The sequence below is a fragment of the Agelaius phoeniceus genome, chromosome 8 (genome assembly GCF_051311805.1).
Source record: "Agelaius phoeniceus isolate bAgePho1 chromosome 8, bAgePho1.hap1, whole genome shotgun sequence".
NCBI lineage: Eukaryota > Metazoa > Chordata > Aves > Passeriformes > Icteridae > Agelaius > Agelaius phoeniceus.
Genome location: NC_135272.1, coordinates 32,023,295 through 32,043,815, shown reverse-complemented (window position 1 = coordinate 32,043,815; position 20,521 = coordinate 32,023,295). Strand labels below are relative to the sequence as shown.

At 40.6% G+C, this 20,521-nt stretch overlaps 1 protein-coding gene across 1 annotated transcript in view; it reads left to right on the top strand.

Annotated features, from left to right (window-relative positions):
• Window positions 1-287: 287 nt before the first annotated feature.
• Window positions 288-20,521, top strand: part of EPS15 (epidermal growth factor receptor pathway substrate 15) — a 47,853-nt gene continuing 27,619 nt past the window's right edge. Inside the window, 13 exon segments of the mRNA XM_054638616.2 lie at window positions 288-398; window positions 400-492; window positions 494-574; window positions 7,639-7,680; window positions 11,574-11,663; window positions 11,987-12,034; window positions 13,030-13,125; window positions 13,528-13,593; window positions 14,026-14,151; window positions 14,585-14,644; window positions 15,410-15,604; window positions 17,080-17,225; window positions 18,013-18,172. Of these exon segments, the coding sequence (XP_054494591.2) occupies window positions 288-398; window positions 400-492; window positions 494-574; window positions 7,639-7,680; window positions 11,574-11,663; window positions 11,987-12,034; window positions 13,030-13,125; window positions 13,528-13,593; window positions 14,026-14,151; window positions 14,585-14,644; window positions 15,410-15,604; window positions 17,080-17,225; window positions 18,013-18,172 (1,314 nt within the window).

Genomic DNA, 20,521 nt, shown 5'->3' with positions numbered 1-20,521 from the left:
GTGAGTGGAGGGAAGCAGGAGGCCGAGCCCAGGGCTGCTCCTCACCGCTGTGAGGATGCGTCGGGTCAGGACATCCTGCTGGGCTCACGTGCCGCTTCCTCCTGGGCTTTGTGCCCAATTCTGTTGCAACTGAGCCTGGACCTGGTTCACCTCCTGTTTTGGGACTCCCCCCTGCCGTGTCATGACCGGACTGGAGAACGGCAACCATTCACCATGCTGGAAGCATCTCCAGCAGAAGCAGGGCCAACAGGGAAGGTGAGGGAGAGGCCAGCAGCGGGCAGTGGGGGATGTCAGGCCAAGGACTCCGGCTCCGGGTTTTCACTGCAGCTGCCTCGAGCGGGCTCCGGCTCCGGCAATCCGCGCCCGGTTTTGCGCGCGGCTGCGCTGCCGTGTGGCGGCGGGGGAGGCTCCGGCTCCGTCCGGCGGGCGGGCGCGGATCCGGTGCCGGGATTTGCCCGGGGCCGGCTGGGGAAGTTGCCGAAGTTGTGCGGCGAGTGGCGGGGCCCGGCGCGTCCTTCCTGCGGCCCGGCCGGGGGCATGGAACAGCATGGCCGCGCGCCTCTCCCTGGCTCAGGTAAGGGGCTGCGCGCCCGGCCCGCCCGCGGGGCCGCCGCCGCCACGGCCGGGCGCCGCGGGGCTGCCCGGGGGCCCGCGCTTTGTGCGGACGCCGCCGCCCCGCAGCGCTGCCCCGCCGCTGTCAGGTGGCGGCGGGGCGGGGGTGTGTCCGTGGCTGCGGGAGGGAGAAAGGGAGGGAGAACGGCGGCGAGGGGAGGCGGACGGGCAGCCCCGCGCCGCGACCCGGGGGTGCCACGGGCGGGGAACGGGTCCCGCCCGGCCGCAGGTGCCTCTGCCCGGGGCTGAGGAGACCCGGTGGGGAGCGGCCCTGGGCGGGCGGGGCTGCGCCGGCGGCGGTCGCGGTCCGTCTTTTGTCTCCGTAGGACTCGGGGCGCCGGGCTGGAGCCCAGCGAGCCCCGTCCCGGGAACGCCGAGGGCGGGCGGGCTCGGGGAGCGTTCGCGCAGAGCTGAAAGGCGATAGCGCCGGGTTAAGGTGTCCGTGCCCGGTGCCAGCCCCGCGGCACACCCGGCATCGAGGGGTTCTCCGGGGCAGCGAGACCGTGGGCAGGTGACCCTGCGAGGGACAGACGAATTCCTTGTTTTAACAGAAACCCATCTCCGCAGATCCTGCCTGCAGTATCGTTTTACCTTGGTTTTGGTGGGCCCCGTGGTGTGGGGACACTGTTGTCACATAGTGCCCATACAGGTGCCTTAGAGTGAGGAGCTGTGCAGGTGATGGCCCCAAAACTTGGAGACTCTGGCACTGTTCCGTGCTCGTGTCATCTCAGTTCACCTCAATCCTTGTTGCTCGCATTTTTTTCTGGCGGTGATGGAATCACTTCACACAGGTTATTCTATACCGTTAGGATCATGTCTTATTCCCTAGAGCTGCAATAGCTAATGAACGGCACTTTTTGGTACTTTTTAATTTCATTTAGCAGTGGGATGAGAAATTCCCATTCCTGCCTGACATAAGGCTGAGGTGGGCCTATTGGTTCACCCTCCTGGCTTGGGATGCTTCAATCTGATAGCCAGTTGTGACATTTACAGAAGGCAAAGCGGGTCAATGAGCTCAATGAATTGCTTACACAAATGGAAGTAAACTTAAAAAGCTGGCAGCAGGGCTGCACAAGTTTGCAGTTACTTACGCAGCTTGCTTTTGAGAATATCAAGCATTTCAAGGAAAGAAGGGGTGGTTCAGTGAAAAGGTGAGCAAATATGTGGAGAAAACAAATGTGGAGAAAACAAATATGTCTTTAGGAGTCTAAAGGTATAGAGTTATGAAGTATAGTACTTTTTGTGAAAGCTTGCTTTATATTAAAATGGCTAAGTTAGCATTGTCTGAGTCTCTTAATAGTCTTCAAGTAAATGAAAAAGCTTTAAACGTCTGCTTACTGAAGGGAAAGAAGTTTTCACAGAGCTGCTCTGTCTCTTGATTTAGGAAGAGGAGTGGAGTGTCGGCTCTGGTGTGTTCTACAGCAAGACATTATTGCTTACAGGCTGTGTAATCCTTTCATTATAGAATTTCTTTACTTTTTTAGTCACATGGATGGGGGACTAAATACAAATGTGATAATGTTGACAGAAGCAGAAAAATTGCCAGTATCCTTAAAACCATTGTGGCTGCAGCTTACAACAGTGGTTAAACTGAGGGAGATATTTCTGTGTGTTGACCATTTGTGTGGGGATTTCTTTTTTTGGCTTGTTTGTTTTTTCTTCTTGTGTTGCATAAGAATCATCTTAGGAAGTCAAGCAAGCCTGAAGATAATTCTTTTCAACGTAGCTTCTAACATGCGGAATTTTTGGGTTATAAAAAGTCCTCACGAGTGTTGAAGTGCCCAGAATCTGTCGAAGAGCGTGAGGAAGTGAAAATGAGGGCACGGGGGTGGGCAGGGCAGTGGTGGCTGCACCGAGATGGGTTGCGGACAGCAGCAGTGAAGTTGTGCGGATCACTACGGACAGCAGCAGTGAAGTTGTGCAGATCACTACGATCTGCTCCAGGTCCCATGCAGGGAGCAGGAGGCGCATGAACCTGCACTCAGACTCGCTGCTGGGTCCGGTTTTCTGTTCCCCTTCCTGTGCTTGGTTTGACACTGCTTTAGCGTGGCTGGGGCGTTGGGTATTTCCAGCTGAGATGAGGGTGTTTTCAGATGGCTTTGCAGCTGCAGTGTCTGAGAGGGCTGCACGTCCTTTATTTGAATATCAAAGCTGTAATTTCAGTAATTTGAAACTTTTCTGGGCTAATTGTATTCTTTTCACTGATTAGTAAAAATACTTCAGGACTGTGTAGCCGTAGTGGAATTTATTACACCAAGTATGCTTGAACAAGGGTTGCAAAGTGAAGGTGATTATCTCCCCCTCCTCTCTCCCTTTAATAGTAAATATCTGAAGTATTTTTAATCTCCCCATTTTGAACCCGTTCTGGAACATCTTGTTGCCACTTGCGTTTGCTCAACGCATGACTGTGAATTTCATGTGGAGCTTCTAAGGGAACTTTTACCATGGGAGTGTTTTGTTGTGGTTGCCTTTAGTTTGGAAACAAGCAAACAACAGCAATGAGAAGGAACTGACCGATCTCACAGGTTGTCATCTGTTGTTGGAAAAGTCAAATTAAGCTATAATCAGTATAAGGGGTTGTATGTTTTGACCTTCCAAGGATGGTTGCTCAATTTCATATGAGGAATTTAGAGGAAGAACAGAGAACTAAAGATGTGGAAAATGGGGCAGGGGTATTTCTTGAAAGGTGGGTTAATATGGACATTCAGGACCTTCTAGTTGCTCTTGAAAATAGAACTTGTGGTTTATTCTGAAAAACTGGCTGTGATTGAAGGGTAAGCTCACAGCTCAGGGAAGCCCTGTAAGGTACTCAGGAGGAAAAGGAAGATAACTTTGTGTTTGTCTTCCTGATGAAATGCTTTTTGTGAGAAATGTGGTAATTGTCTTGAAGTACTTACGAGCTGCTTTGGTAAATGAGACAAAATCATGTAGTATCAATTTGTATCCTAATTAGCTACAAGTCTCATTTTAGACTTGAGCATTGTGTTGCAGAGTTGAGAATGCTGTGCTGTGTTGCTGAAGGGAAACACGGAGTATTGCACTGAGGCTGGGCTGGATGGATTCCTGTCTCGTGCACACATTGCCAGGATTAAGGTCTTGTTACTGGAATACACAGGATCCAAATACTTGCAGTATGAATGATACCCTCATACTAATGAACATATTATGTATAATCTAGAGCCAGAGATTTTGAGGTCTCTGGCAAACTCGTGGTGTTTGTTTTTGTTTTTTAAAGGAATCAGCAAAATTGTTAAATAAAGATCAGAGTTTGACATTTTTAGTGGAATGAGGAACCTGTTGTTCCTCTTTCTGTCCTGCAGATGAAGAAACCAGAGTATGCATGTGTATATTTTAACCTGCACATAGGGGGGACTGACTGCTCCTAAAGCAGATAGAACCTAATTTTTTTGGTTGGTATTGCATCCACCATGTTAGAGAGAAGCTGCCTCTTAAAAGGCAGTGCAGCTACTCTTTCATTTTGCACAGGCTTTGTTCAGTACTGATTAGAAGATGGTGGAGATTTTCTGTAGCAATTTGAAAATTAAATGGAACCATTTCTAATTATGCAGTGACAGACATCTCTGCAGAGAGAAGACAGCAGTTCTTGTGCCTGCTTCAGCTGTTCAATGGGAAAGAAAGTGCTCCATTTTCGAGTACTTGGTAATAATTGTGTGGAAATTTATAGTAAATATTTTCTTTACATTTGTTATTGCTGTGGGAGATATACCTGGTTATATAATTGAAAGTGGTAGAAAGCTTCACCCTGAAACACTTCAGCTAAGACAATAAAGCAATAGAGGAAAAAGAGAGAGGTTGATTATTGTTTTGAAATGGCATTGTAAGGAAACCAGCTTGCCTTGAGCTTACCTGCTTTTTGGCTGGCTAACTACAGGAAGAACATTTAAGGCCAGATTGTGTCTTTTGGAAACTCTTAAAATGAGTCCTGGAGCTTTTTGTTGTGATAGAATAAGGTATTTTGGATTTTAATCAGGATAGAATAGCTTATTTCTCCCCTGCTACCTCATTGGGGTTGGAAGGGGAAATGACTTTTTGTTTTTCTCAATGGACAGCTTTTGTTTGTGTGTTTTTAAGCCTCTTTGGAAGGAAGGTCGTGGCTGGATGGGGTGGGCAGACTGGTAATGATATCTTATTACACCTAAATGGGAATGTGCCAGAGGCATGAAAACATGGGGATTGACTGACAACAGAAGATGAAAAAGACGGGTGTCCCTGAAGGTGTTTTTTATTTCCTAGGTTATCATTCTAAAGTTCATAGGTTTGTATCAAAGGTTGTAATTACTACAACACACATTACCCTTATGAAGTGATCAACTTTGAAATGGAGCCATAATAATGTCTTTCTATTTTTATATGCTGTGGAATCTGACCTTTCCTCCCTCCCTCATTTTGCATTTAAAACAAGCTGAATTTACTCTACAGATGGTTGTTACAAATCCCATGAAAAGAATTTTGCCAGGTAAATTCTAAGGCAGCACTTGGAAAGGTGTTGAACTGTATTTTTTTTCTTATCCCAGAAGAATATCCTAGATCATATTTGCATTTGTTTGTTTATTACGGGGTAAACTTTGAAGGAAAAACAAGTTTATTACTAGTAAAATAGTCTGAGAAACTTTTTTACTACTGTTTTTCCATTCACAGGAAATTCCAGTTACTTCAGTCATACTGATATTAAAATGGATATTGGAAGCACTAATGAAGTAAAGAATTATTGGCTCATACTCTTAAGTACTGAATGAAAAGATTATTTGCACTTAGTGTTTCCACTGCAGGACTTCAGCATGATGTTTCCTGTCCAGGAGTGACAGTGATCAGTTTGGCTGTAAAAAGGAGACATTTGGCTGAACAAAGGGTGACATTGGGCAAGAGGGATGATGCACAGGAATCCAGCAGATGCACTGGCCAGCTCTGTTCTGCTTCTCTGCTCACAGCTTTAGTTTTGTCCTGTGCCTAGACTTTCACTTTCTCATGAAGCAACACTTAGTAAATCAAATACTTGAATATTTGGGAGAACTACCCCTGTAGGTTGCTGTGCAAAGTGTGTCTGAGTGGGTAAATAAAGCATGTGAGGTTTAGGTAAGAGAATAAAGTGTGCTGTGAAGTGCTGGGAAATGATTGAAAGGTGTTTGTTGTATCGGTGTTGTGGCAGTCTGAGGGCTGGCAAAACTTGAAAATATTGTGTCAGGCTATTTTGAGGGATGTGAAACTGCATGTTCAGTTGATGGCTGAAATAGTAAAAGTCTTTGGGTACCAGAGCAGTCAGAGCAAGGTTAAGCTATAAAAATGGAGGTATTGCAGTGAATACCAATGATGGTTTCCCAGCATATGTAATCTTTCATGTCTGGCTCTGGGAGAGGTATTTCCCACCCACCTCCTAGTAATCAAATAAAACCTTGCCAGCTGTGTGCCCCTGTTGTTGTTCCCTCCCCCCAAACACCAAAAAAGCCAAAACAAACAGCAACACAAAAGCCACCAAAAAAATACCAAACACAAAACCCCAAAGCCAGCTAGAAAACCAGAAGCTGAGTCTCTGGGGCACTATACTTGCTGAACCAGCTCTGAATGGAAGCTCTCCTGTTATTTCTAGCTGTACTCTCTAGCTGGCATTTCTAGCTGTTCTACCTGTTATTTCTAGCTGTACTCTCTAATTTGTCTTTAGGACATTCTGGTGATGCTGCACACTTTCTGTAATTGCACAAGATCAAACTAAATGAACTTCTACCAAACATCTTCTCTTAGTAATATTTTCTGATTATCAGCACTTGTGAACATGGAGTACTCAACCACAAGAGCTGCTGTTGCTGTAGGAAAATGGATGTGGTGTTATTTAACTGACAACCATTTATACAATCTGTAGTAAAGGTTTTTACAAAGATGTGATTGACAACATCCATGATACTGTTGGTTTCCATATTTCCATTTGAAGGTCTAAATTTTAAATCCAGAGAAGCTGCTTTGTTGGATTCCATTTGTACAAAGGTCTGCAAACCCTGAGGTTTGACATTATTATTCCTCTTAAGGGGGAGAACTCTGGTTTTGGATGATATCTGAAGTTATGTGCTCTGGGCTTTTTTAGTAAGTAGTGTGTAATTAGCTTGTATTATGCTCAGTTGCTCCCACAGGGTTTGTGAGGGCAACACACTCTGAATTTTAGGATTATCCTCTGCCTAAATGCCTTTGGTTTAGGCAACGTGCACTTCATGAAAGCAGAATCTGATTTTGTACCTGTTCTTATACTGGGGAAGAGAAGTAACCCTAACACTTCATTTCTTGGCAGACTGTTGGGCAAGGTTATTTGTGTAGGCCAAGAGATGAGGTTTTGCATTGTTTCAGGTCTTAGATTTTTTTGGCGTTTTTAAGAATAATTTAAAAATAAAGAAAGAGCCTTTTCCAAAGGGGCTGTTTTATCCTTGTCCACTTAACTTTAGGTGAGCCCCGAATGTCTGGTAGAGGGCAGTGGAATGAAGGCAAAAGTTATCCCCAACAAGAGTTCAAGTTACAAACCCCAAAGTTAGAAAATTATTCTATTTTAATGTGGTACTGTTGCTGTGGGTTTAGTTTTGAATCCAGGGATTAATTTGGGTAACTGAAAATTTTACAGGCTGGTTGCATAGGACACTAAATTCTAAAGAACTATGCAGAGGACAGTGAAATAAAACGATATTGCTTTGTACTCTAATATTAGAGAGCACTTCCTAGCCTGAGTCGGTTCAGGTTTCTGCTTTTGCCCCCAGGCAATGCTGCCTAAGAGTTCCTGTTTCACTCAGCCTCACCTGGTGACCTGGCTGAGGGAAATCTGATCTGGGGTGGTGTCAGTGACTGCAAAACAAGAAGTCAGTCTTGTAAAAGTATGAAGAGCTGTCCTAGTTCCTCATCATTGTACAGAATAAATCCTTAATGCTTCTTTGAAGACCAGTGGAGTGTGTTTTATGTCTTTATGTGTCCAGGGAGAGGGAAATTGAAATATGGATCTCCAGGGCTCATTTTTCCTCTGTGTCTCTTTTACAGCTATCGAGTGCAAATCCTGTGTATGAGAAATTCTATCGACAGGTATGTATATTCTGAAAGGACAGACCTCATCTGGATTTTAAAGAATTGATATTCTTTTGCTATGGACTCAGCCTGATCAACAGTGTGTAAACAATAAAAGTTCAAGAAAAATAATAGTGCTTTAAAATGTATTTTTATAGTAGCTAACATGTAGGTCTGAGCTCTATCAGTATAAATTTAATATTTATTATTAAATTTATTATTATTATTAATATTATAACATTATAAATATTATTAATAATATTATAATATTATTAATATTATATTTATTATTATTATTAATATATCCCTTTATTTTCTAGGGAACTGCCAGGTGTATATGACATACATCACTTGACTGTTCTAACAGACTGTGAGGTCTTGGGATGGAGTAAATTCTTTAAAAATGCTGTATTGATATGTCCTTGGTTACTTTTTACAAGTGAAGATTAATTTCTTGCATTTGTAGCTCAGTTAGTGTCATGTAAAACTTGATTCTCGCTCAGAATATCCCCAGAGTTAATCACAGGATGTTGTAAGGAGTGAAATTTGGATAGAAGGCCACTGAATGCAAAAAGAATGCCTATAAGTTCTTGCAGCTTCACTCAACAGATGCAAATCTCTTGACTACTTGAGGCAAAAATGAAAAATACATATAAATAAAATATAAGAATTATTTATCACTTGTCTTCTATATTTTGACACCAAGACGTTTTGATTCCTATAAATACAACTTTTTTTCAAAAATAGCTGTTTCACCTCTTCTGTAATAACAGTATTTTCAGTCATGTACATAATGTACTTTATTGTACAAATGTATTGTAAAAACTTTCAAGGAAGTTAAAAAGTTATTGGCTGTATAAAACAGTTAAAAATAATTTTGTTTTGTAATACACCTGATGAGTAATTGATGAACCCTATAAAAAACCAACCAAGTTTTTTTTTTTTTACCTTTGTGCAACTGGTAATGCTCCTCTAAGGTTAAGGTGTATATGGCCTCCTTATATAGGAGCTTCCTCTGTGTGTCAACATCAGAATGTAAACTATGTGCTGGGGAAGGGACAAGGCCATGATTTCTATCCATGCCCTATTTTCAGATTGTGCTTAGAAGATCAGTCCCATTATCAAGTGCAAAAACAGCAGTCTGAGAACAGAAGTCTGAGCTTGCCATTGTCCTTCAGTAAGGGATTTTCTCCACTGCAGGACAGTAGCAGATTTGAAATGGCTAAACAAGAAGAAAGAGTTTACCTTGATCAAAGTTCAGGTGGCTCCTGATGGCTGAAGGAGATAGTATCACCCTCATAAAGTTTTCCTTCAGATGGACAAATCCACTGTGTGCTTATCTCCAGGCATTGGATTAAAAGCCTTAGGAGAGTCCCTTATAATAAGATATAAGAAAGGCTGGGAACTGGTTGTTCTGCACATTGTGGTTGCCAGCTCAGTCCTGACTCTGACTGTCAGGACTTTGCCATGTGCCTGTCTCTTCCTCCTGACCCCGTTTGCTCAACCACTGAAGTGTGGAGCAAAAACTTGGATAAAGGAACTGAATTGAAGCACAAATGTGATACTGGTTGCTAAGTCAGTGTCTTCCATTTGTTGGAATACATAGCTTAGTGAAATTAGAGCACTATTTGTTGTCCAGTGGTTTCAGTAGTGTACAGGAACAGGGATTCCTTAAACATGATGTTACTGTTAGTGAAGTGGTGCCAGTGGATTTGTTTCCCAGAGGATTATTTTTCTGACTTGCTCAGATGAACTCTTTGCTGCAAGGATTTTTCCTAAAGAGGAGCTTTCAAACATGTCAGAAGACTTTCAGTTCCACTGGGGAACTTTTCCCTTCCATTCCTCAGATAAGGAGATGTCAGATTTCAGAACAGAAATTCAGAGAGACATTTCCCACTTTGTCTTATGGTGCTGGTGGAGTGTGCTTTTATATGAATAAATTCATCACCTGGAACAGCTCTGATGCTGACTACACTTTCAGTTCTATCACAAACTTAAAGGAATTCATCTGGCAAAAGGTGTGTTGTGAAATGGGTGTAAATCCTGCCTTTTGTACTTAGAATGAGATTGGAACCTCAACCTTTCAGTAGGCACTCTTTTCTTTCAAATAAATATTTTTCTGTTTAACCTTTTATAGACTGACTCAAAGCAGGGTGAGGTTAAAGGATAAACTTAAATACCTGTCATAAAGCACTTGGAAATTACTTAATCACATGATGCAGTGCAGCAGGGAAGCAGTGCTGAGTTCTTGATGAGTCCTGAACTGAAGCACTTCTCACTGTAACCTTCTGCCCTAATCACATCAGATGCATGTTTGTAACTTTTGGTAATTCCTGGTCCTACAAGAGACAGGCTGTACCAAGGGGAGTGTTGGCTGATGCAGCTGTGGAAACTGCTCCTTACACATCAGGGGAAAAGCTCTGCCAAGCTGGTGTATAACTGACAAACACCAGCCATCATCCCAGGGCAATAATCAAACATAAATAACCCCACCCCAGCACTCGAGACTCAGTAATTTGTACAGAAATTGAAATCAGCCCTTTAAAAAAACACTTATTAAGGTTTTGATAATTAATTGTACAAAAAGAAACTAGATCAGTATTGGGTTAAGTAAGAATCCTGCTTAAATCCCTTAAAGTCACCTTCCTCTGGCCTGGACTTGGGGAACTAAAAAGTAAACACAGCTGATACTGTGGTGTTCTCTGACTTGCATGAAGGAGGAGTGCTAGGCTGGAGCTTTTCTGAGTGGATGCCAAGATTGTTGTGTTACATGCAAGGTCAACTGCACTATTTAAAAGGGGGTTTGATGCTCTGTCTTGGCAGCTTTGTGCCTATAGATGAACAGCTCTCCCATAACAGCCCAACTGCTGGACTGTAGTGTTTGCAGCCTTATTGCTCTGACCAGGGCATCCTCAGTTACAGGAAAAGCCCTCTCCTAATTAAAATCATACTGGTTATGTTAAAAACAATAGTTGTTTTCACTTGCATATTAAATTACGATTTGGGGGTTTCAGAGTGTTTTGTTCCCTTTCAGAAGTATCTACAGACAACTGCTGCAGCATTCCTTCCAAATGATAAATTCCCCACAGTCTTTCAGGAGCCAGCTCTAATCCCATCTTGGGAAGCTGTTAGCTTTGAGCACCTTGTGTGTGCTGCAGCTGTGAGCTTGGGCAGCTGGTCGTGTGTTCCAAACACAATATTGAATATGGCCTTTGTTTAAACACAAAGCTGTGAGACTGGAATGGTGCAGTTGTCATCATCATCATCACCCTACCTGTGGTGTGTAGTAAGGCTGACAGTCTGAATGGACTGAAGATACACCTAGTTCTATTCTCCATACTGTGCCCTTTTGAAGAATTCTTTTCTTTAGGCTCTCAAGGATTCTCAGCTTTTCCTCTATTTCCCTAGCCCTTACCATCACCTTGTAGGTTTCCTTTTGAAAAGGTTTAGTTTAGGTACCGTTTCCACTTAAGAAGTTGAATAACTCTCTATTTTAATGATCTCTATTGATCCAGGGAGAAATGCATGCTGATTGGTATGCTGCCAGTATCACCAACTTCTTCACTGTGTAAATAAATTTCACTTCAGGGAGTATTTCCCTCTGCTGTGGTGGTAAAGGTATCTTCAAAGCAGAGCTTTCTTTTTCAGACCCTAACAGTAACGAATGCAGAGCTGGACAATGAAAAGTAATCAAACCCTGGAATTCTCTGTTCTTAAAAATCACATGTTTTGATGGCATCAAGAAGAAAAGCCTGTGATTAGGAGGGACTAATTAGATAGGTTCAGAAGATAGTCCTCAGAGTGACTGTTAACTTGAGCATTCTCCTTCAGTAGCTTTTTGAGAGCCTGAGTAAAGAGATGGCATCAATTCAAAAGCCAGTTTGTCATGTGAGGATTTTTTTCTCTCCCAGGTTGATTCTGCTAATGCTGGAAGAGTGTTAGCTTCTGATGCAGCTGTTTTCTTGAAAAAGTCTGGATTGACAGATTTGGTACTTGGAAAGGTATTTAATGGCAATTTTTTATTAATTATCCTGTCTTCTTGCTTCAGATAGTATTCTCTTTAAATTAAAATACTTAGTAGCACTACAGGATACATGATCTTCCCTAATGTGTTTTCAGTTGTTCTATCCAATAGTTCCAATAGTTTCTATTCAGTCATGGAAATTATTGCAATATTTAAATTTGTCATCACAATTAAGTATTATCATAGAAGTTAAGATGTGAACTTTCCTCCAAGGGTCCATTATAAATGGAGGGAGAACTTGCTTCCTCTGAAGCACTTTACCTGAACTGAACTGAACCCTTTATTAATTTTATATTTCAGATTTGGGACCTAGCTGATACTGATGGCAAAGGTATCCTGAACAAACAGGTATGATTATTTATGTGGTGTATCACTAACCATTACCCAGCCTTGAAACAAGATGAAAGTTGAAATTTTTGGTTCAGGAAAGCAGTTTTTCTAACAGATTTTTCTAACAGATTTTTTCTAATTTTGACTGGCTATGTAATTCCCATTTGAGTGGAAGCTACAATAAATAGCCTTCAGCTGCCTCATCAGCTTTTCTCCAGGTTGCAGAATGGGCTGATGTGTAGCTGTGCAATTTGCTTAGAAGTAATTTAAGGTTTAAAGTACTGCATTTATGAAGAAGGTGACTTTTTCCTCATAATCTCGTAGGAAACAAAGCAGAAATTAAAATTCTTGTAAAATCTTAAAAATTCTTGTTACTTTAATTATGGTGGACTTGGCATTGGTACATTCTGTTTGGAGTTGTCCTTCCCAAGCTGTGGCAATGAGCAGTGTGGGGACAAAATTTGCATCTCAGTGGTGCTACCACAGGTTCTAATGTGTGTTGCTGTTTGATTTGAAATATAAATAACAGTCTGTGGAGAGGGAACTGCTTCTTCCCATGGTAGGAAGAGGAGGAGGCTGTAATGTCTACCAAACAATTTTGGGGTTTTTTGGGCTTCTTTTGGTTCATTTTTCTGTTTTTCTCTGCTCCATCAACCATCTGTGGGATCAGCTCAGTTCCTCCAAGATAAACAGCTGCAATTACACTTCAAATTTTCAATGTTCTGTTACAGAAGAACTGAGTGCTGAGAACTGACTACACTGGCCAGAAAGTTACTTAATTCTTGGAAAATTAATTGCAAAATTTTTCTTACAGAAGGAATCCAGCATTTTGCTGGCTGCTGCTTTCTGTCACTTTCTGTCCCCCTTTGAAGCCATGTGCAACTTTTCATCTATACAGTCACACTAGAAAAGCTCTTCATTCTTCTGAAATTTTACTATATTTTAAAATTCTATTTTCATATATAATATATTTTTTCATTTTATAAACCCTTCAAAATTTCTTTTCCCTGTAGGAATTTTTTGTGGCTCTGAGACTTGTAGCCTGTGCACAGAATGGATTGGATGTTTCCCTGAGTAGTCTTAACTTGCCTGTTCCTCCACCAAGATTTGTAAGATTTCATTTTAAATTGAACATTATTAAGAACTGCTTTTAAGTGAAAAATTAGGAAGGTTTGGTGTAAATGCCAAACACTTCAGAGGGTGATGTTGTAGGGCAATGGGGCCCTACAACAGGGAAAAGAATCAAGCAGTATGGAATAAGCTGCTACATGTTCTAGTGGGGATTTGAATATAAAATTGTGTATAATTTGAAGATATATGGTATTTGTTCTATTAGTGTTGTCCTTAATGGAATAAACATTTAAAATTTCTTGCTCTAAATTTTGGTATGAATGACTAAAATGCAGTTCTGGCTTTGAGAAGCAGCTTCTCAAATAAGGGGGTGGTTTTGCAAAGTCAGAATCACATCTCTTTTAATGTGTCTGCTGGCTTTTTGTCTTGTTTTTCCTTAGACTGATACTGGTAGTCCTTTGCTACTCAGTGGAACAGCATCAAGTGATCTACCATGGGCTGTAAAGGTAAACTAAATAGTAGCTGTTACCTAGAACTGTTAATCTGGTTTGCAGGAAAACCTGTCTTTCTTAGAAAAATCTAATGCTGCATTTCTAAAGTATGATAGTTACCATTCCTATCAAACTCGTAATTGGGCTAATAGACCTAATTTAATAAGAACACTTGACTCTTGGGAAATATCTTCATGTTTAGAAATTTAAAATAAAGAAAAAAAAAAGATTGTTACATGAAGTCATGAAAATAATTGAAGAAGAAATCTCACAGGGTTTTGATGAGTCTTTGACTTAAAAATAGTATCTTTTTGATGTTTTCTTATAAGCATCAGGAACTGCAATGTGTCTTTATTAAAAAAAGTTAGCACTTTTGAAAGAACTTCTGCTTCTTATGCTATGAATGTGACTGTTTGTATAAGTAATATTTTTCTTCTGCCCCTGCAGCTGGAAGACAAGGTCAAGTATGATTCTATTTTTGACAGCCTGAATCCAGTGAATGGACTGTTGTCAGGGGATAAGGTGAAACCTGTGCTCCTCAACTCAAAACTGCCAGTGGATATCTTAGGACGAGTAAGAAGATCTTTCTTCTTAATTGTCAGTTCACAACTAATACCTGTGCTGCACTCAGCAATACCTGTTTTTCAAATTGAAGAGTTGTAGTAATGAACCTAACTTTTATATTAGATTTTATGGAGTGTGAACTTTTGAACAGAAAAATAAAATTTGTTTTGCTATTTGGATAGATGACCTCCAGCTGCAGTTTATCAGTTATGTGTACTCTTTAACACTTGGCTCAGGCTGGGTGCCTGTCTCCAACTTAAGAATCTCTCTGCTTTTGTGTGGTTTATGTGAATTTACATTGCTCACTGCAAACTAATGCTGTTAGTAGAACTGGAGCTATGGTGGGGGGGAGGCTGTTCTCATGTTTGTTTTTAATGAGGATTTAAGTAGGAAACTGCTGCAGTTTAGCCAAAGATGCCTATATTCTGCTTTTTATTGGTAGGTGTGGGAATTGAGTGACATTGACCGTGATGGAATGTTGGATCGAGATGAGTTTGCAGTTGTAAGTATCTTCTGCCTCTTGGGATTTTGAAAGCCTGGTGGCAGGGTTTAAAAGAGATGCACTGTGTATTAATTTCTGACTGTGTGGTTCATCTATTATCTTTATTCAGAGTCCTTAATCAAGTTTTAGTGCTGTTTAATGTTCCTGTCAGTTTGTTGAATGTGTCTCAGTACACAGCAGTAACTTTCTTTGCGGGTTAGATGAGCCATTAAAAACTCACACCTGAGATCTGCTGTCCCATGAGACACTTGAGTGTTTGCACTGAGTTTTACCTTAACCTTCAGTATTTATAGAGCTTGAATGCCTCAAGGCATCCTTGAGGAAAGTTTGTAGTAAGTTAGAATTTTAACACTATTAAAGCCAGGACTGGTGAAATAATAGTAAGAAGTGTTAAATTAGAGATGGCCACAACAAAAGAATTAAATGCTAAGTGGAGCAATTTCTGGGAAAAGGGCGATAAACTAAAGTGTTTGAAGTCTTCTCTCCAATAAAATTCCACAAGTACTGGCACAAGCTTGGAAGATTATTTTAATGTTCTAAAAGATACTGAACTTCACGTGCTCAGCACTGATCCTCAAAAGAAAGTGGTAATGAAAAACACAATTTAGAAGGCAATGAGCTGCATCAATTGAGGGGCTTGTGAAGGGGAAACATAATGAAAAAATGCTACAAAGTTATTTTTTAATGAATTCTTTAGTCTCTCTATATATATGTATATATATTTCTGATATATTTACTTCCACACACTTTTTTTTTCTTGTTCAGGCCATGTTTTTGGTATACTGTGCTTTGGAGAAAGAACCAGTGCCAATGTCCTTGCCTGCAGCTTTGGTGCCACCATCCAAGAGAAAACCTCTCAGTGTTCCAGGAGCAATGCCATTAATACCATCTTCAACCAAAGAATCTCATCAGTCCTTGCCACCTGTGGGCATTTTAGCTGCCAAAACACCACTAACACAGGTACAGTTCTGAAGTTCCTGGGGATTAGAAGGTTTCTGCTCTTAGCTCTGTGCTTCAGAGACTGCCTGTGTGAAGAGGCTTGATACAGGTTTTTAGTTTGCTTCTTGCCCTGTTGGTTCGTTTTAGGAGGCTGATGGGAAGAATAGATGGAGAGGTGTAAAATTTACCCTGTTTTACTTTTCCTAAATGTCTTCAGATATAAACGAATGGATAAAAAATATTGTTTAATACAGATTTTGAAGATATTTTTAGAACAAATTATTTCAAGCTCAAAAAAAAATAGTGGTCCAGGTACACATCTGCAGAGCACAAGTTTTCTGGATGAGGACTGATTGGAATGTGGACACATTCTTAGAACAGTTTGTGGCATGTACACAGTCATGTATGTGTGTGCATGTGTGCAGTTTGGAGAAGACATGAATTAAAAATGGAATAGATAAATGCAAGCAATGGGAAAAGAAAACAAAAGGTGCAGCACATCCACCTAGACACAGGAGATTTGATTTTTGTTCTGAATGTGATTATTAGGCAACTTGATGCCTCTTACCCTCCCCAGACATCTTATTTACTTCTCATCATTTTAGAGTCCAAAAATTGGGAAATGTCTTGCCAAGTAGCTTATATATAACTTGTTATATTCAAAATAAGAAAAAAACATTGATAAGGGTATTTAAGATAAGAACTGTGCTACTTAATGCAGCTTGGACATTTGGGTACCCTTATTTGAGTAATCAGTAAGAAACTGGCATCTAAATTTTGGAGGTGCCAAGGTTTTAACCTGGAAATTTCCTTGCCTTGAGGGTAAATCTTGCTGTATGTATTTCAAAGCAGTGCCATTCTGGGTGAGTTTGTGTACAGCACCATTTGGGAGTCATCTGTTAATTGTCTGTGTGCACTGAAATTAATTAGCATCCGTACATGCACTTGAAGCTGTTCTCACTCAAAAAACCCCAGACATCTTTATATTAGCTGAATGTTGTGAAAGATTGCTCAAGTAACAGAAGTGGCTCTAATTCCCATCTTTACCTTGTTCAGATGTGAATTCTTCAGTTTAGAACGTGCCCAGCTATTAACAACCTGGGCTTGAGCAGCTCTCCTGTCCCTCCAGCTAAAGCTTCCCAGCTGTGTAAAGGGGAATAAAATTGATAGAGCCAGACAGTCAGCAGGACTGTGACTGAGCCAGGGATGAGGGAGGAGATCCAGCCTCCAAGGAATGCCTTGGTTGGGGGGCAGAGCAGCACCAAGCAGCCTGGCTGCTTTCCTGAGGGAAAAGCTTCTACTTTTGCAGTTGCTTGAGGATCTCTGCGTGTCTGTTTGGGAGGATAAAACTGATTCATGAGCTAGGCACCTGTGTCACTTTTTAAAAATCTATGCTGTAGTCCTTGAATTATGTAAATCTGAACTGGAAACAGACCTTGCCTGTATCTTAGTGTTGTGGTTTTGGTTTTTTCCCTTCCATCCTCACCCCCCTTCAGTGGGTTGTGTCGCCTGCAGACAAAATTAAGTACGATGAGATCTTTGTGAAAACTGACAAGGACATGGATGGATTTGTGTCAGGTGTGGAAGCCAAAGAACTGTTCCTGAAAACAGGACTGCCTTCTGCTCTCCTTGCACATATCTGGTAGGTTTTTTTCCTGTGACAGCTGTGTAGATGATGGCATAGTTCTCACTTCTTGCTATGCTGGCATTTCTGAAAGTGACATTTCTGTATATAATAGCATGGCTTTTATCTATCACTGTATAACCAGTGAGAACTTGCTTCTGCTCTGGGACAGAAATGGTTGGAAATCAGGTTTATGCCTGAACACAGATTGTTACAAATGCTGCACTTCAGCTATCCCTGTGTATTTAAGACATCACATCATCACAGGTACCTGATCACTGATCCTACTCATGTACTGGGAAAGGGAATTGTTTCCATAAAATTTTTAGCATGCAAGATTTATGTCCCACCTTATTCTACAACCTGTCTTTCCTTACAGCTATGTGTTTATTTGGCATTATTCATTACAGAAAAGCTTTCATTGCACTCAATGCTTTTTAATTCTTTCTGTGCTATGAGCTGTTGCAGGCATACTGATAGGAGCAACTTTTCTTTCCCTCAAGTTATGGTTAACACAACTGCTAAATTAGGAAAATAGAAATAAACTTGTGTTGGTTCTGAAGGTGTTGCTAGTGTCCTACAGGCCTGATTGTGCTTTTCACCAGAGCACAGCTGTGGGCCCCAACATGCAAAGTGGAAGTGGCTGTGTGTATTTGAGTGATGTTTCCTATGCCTCTAGTTTTGCTTTAGAAGAGGAGATACACCCTAGCAATTTTCACATTTGTAAATGACAGCAACGACACTAAATAGGGCTGTACTTGGAGAAATGAGGATTTTTTTAAATTGCATGTGCATCTCTGTGCAGGGCTCTCTGTGACACCAAGGACTGCGGGAAGCTTTCAAAGGAACAGTTTGCTTTGGCTTTCCATTTAATTAATCAGAAGTTAACAAAGGGCATTGATCCTCCTCAGGCTCTGACTCCAGAGATGATTCCACCTTCAGACAGGGGTGTCAGTTTACAAAAGGTAAGGATGGGTTTGGCATTTTTGGTGTGCATCCCAAACAAATAATGTCAATTTCAAAGGCTACGCAAGAAGCAACCTCAAGTGCTGGCATACCTTAAATTTATCACAATATCAGGAAGTAAACAAATCTTAGGTGCAAAGAATTGACAAAAAAATTCCATCCATATTTCAAAATGAAGCTGCCATTTATTACACCTGCCAACCAAGCAGAGAGATCTTATGTTGGGAAAGCATTATTTTCTCTTTTGAAAGAATAATCCTTCTGCTGCCATTTTAAAGAAATCTGAGTTTTCATCTGAAGTGACATGCACAAGTTCACTTGTGCTTTTCTCCTAATGTGTTCAGTTACCTTTTTTACATCAATCTTTTTTAATAAGTTTGGAAACAATGTGAACTAAAAGTTTGGAGTTATTTAAAATTTTAAAATTTTAAAAGTAAATGGTCCCCCATTTTATACCTCACAAATAGTTTAGATATCTCCATAGCCTGTTGGTTGCCATCTATCTTAATCCAGCAGTCAGCTGTACCTCAGCAGTTCAACTTGTAGCTATCAGAATGGTAGAGGTCATCACAAATTCTTACATGTTTTACACATCATGAAGTCTGATGTGAGTTATCTTTTCTTGGTTGTGCAATACATTGACCTAATTCTACAATTTTCTTAAACAGAATGAAAAATTCACACCTGGAAAAATGAAACTCAAAATTTAGCACTATTTTTTTGAGTTTCTGTAACTGGTACCTAATTTGTTTTTACATTCTGTTTTTAAAAAGTAATTGCTTTATTTGCAACTCTACTAATCTTTTTTGTATGTTTGCTTTCCTTTCTATGTCTCTTTTCTAGTTTGGACTGTTTTTTCCATTCTGCACCACTCTGCTTTTCATCCTTATTATTCTGTCAGTTTGTTAACTCTGCTTTCTCAAGGTTAGAGAAACTTTGCTTTTCTAATATTTTTTATGTCTGTTGGTTTAATAATGAGCATCCTTCTAAGACTCTCCCACAGTCATGAATGAGCTCAGCACTTCTCTCAGGTGTCAAGTTCTGCTCAAGTTCTGCTGATTTCCAGTGTTGTTCATCCAGAGTAACCCTGGGGTTCTCCCTTGAGCCCAGACCTCTGGGGCAGCTCCTGTGGGTTGCTTAAAGTGAAAACAGAAAACTCTGTGTCTTTTTGGTGAAATTGCAGGGGAAGTGGTGACACAGTAGTAGCCCAGTGTGGCATTTGGCATTTATCATTAGGATTAATGCCCATGGCTTTACTGAAGATAGCACAGAAAATGGAGTGATTAGAAAGCATTAGATGTTGGTTGCTGCTGTTCTGTGGATGTAAATTGATTTTGTAAAACTCTCAAAGACATCAGTGTGATTTTTATTTCATTACTAACTTAAATGATGAGTGAGAATATTGTGTAAGAAGGTAAGTTAGCTTTCAATTAGCTCTGTAAATCCTGAACAAGAGGGTTTTTTACTAAATTGAGCTGAACCTTCAAAAAGCTCATTTTGAGCTTTTTCAAAGGAGTTGTTGTGTTGTCTTTTTGATATGAAAGAACTTTTTTGTCCAAGATTATTGTTCAAGATTTGAACTCAAAGGCTTGAGTCAGTAGTAGGGGATAGGCTTTTTGCTGGTTTTCTTGATGTGGTGTACATGGTAAAAAAAAAAAACCCAAAACACCATGTTAGGCTTCATCTTCTGAGTTGACCCATACAAAGGTGATAGCAGAAATATCAGTAAGTAAAATGGTATTTCATTGTGGTTTAAAACCTGTTGCTGTGTTTCCTGTCCCAGAACTGTTTGTAGTCACCATTTGCATCACAAGCCATAAAAATTAAACTTTTTTGTAAGGTCCTCTCAAAGAATTTTGATGGGAATTTCCTTTTACTACGACTTCGAGTTAAAAACTGGAGGTGCTGTTTTGCATGTATGTTGCAATGTAGTGATGGCAGCCTATGGTTCTAACTTGTCCTTGTTAACATGTGTATTGAAGCTAAAAAATGTTGCCTTTTATGTTCCTGCCCCCCACCAGTTCTCCTGAACAATTGAAAATAAGATTGAACTACATTTTCCTCAAGTTTGATGCTGGCATTAGTGTGCAGAATTTCTTTAACTGGTGAAAGAAGGAGGCCTGGAAAAAATTTTTGTTGCAGCTAATATTTCCATGTATTCCTTCTATCCTTGTCATAGGAGAAGTAAAAATCCCCATTGGAATGCCATGATCAACTGTGCAAAACTCCTGTGTAATTCCTGTAGAGCAGGATTGAGCATCATTGCTAGTTTGCCCATTTGGGAAGCTGTACACTAACCAGTTTAAGAATAGAATTTGGTTGGTTTTTTTGTTTTTGGTTTTTTTTTT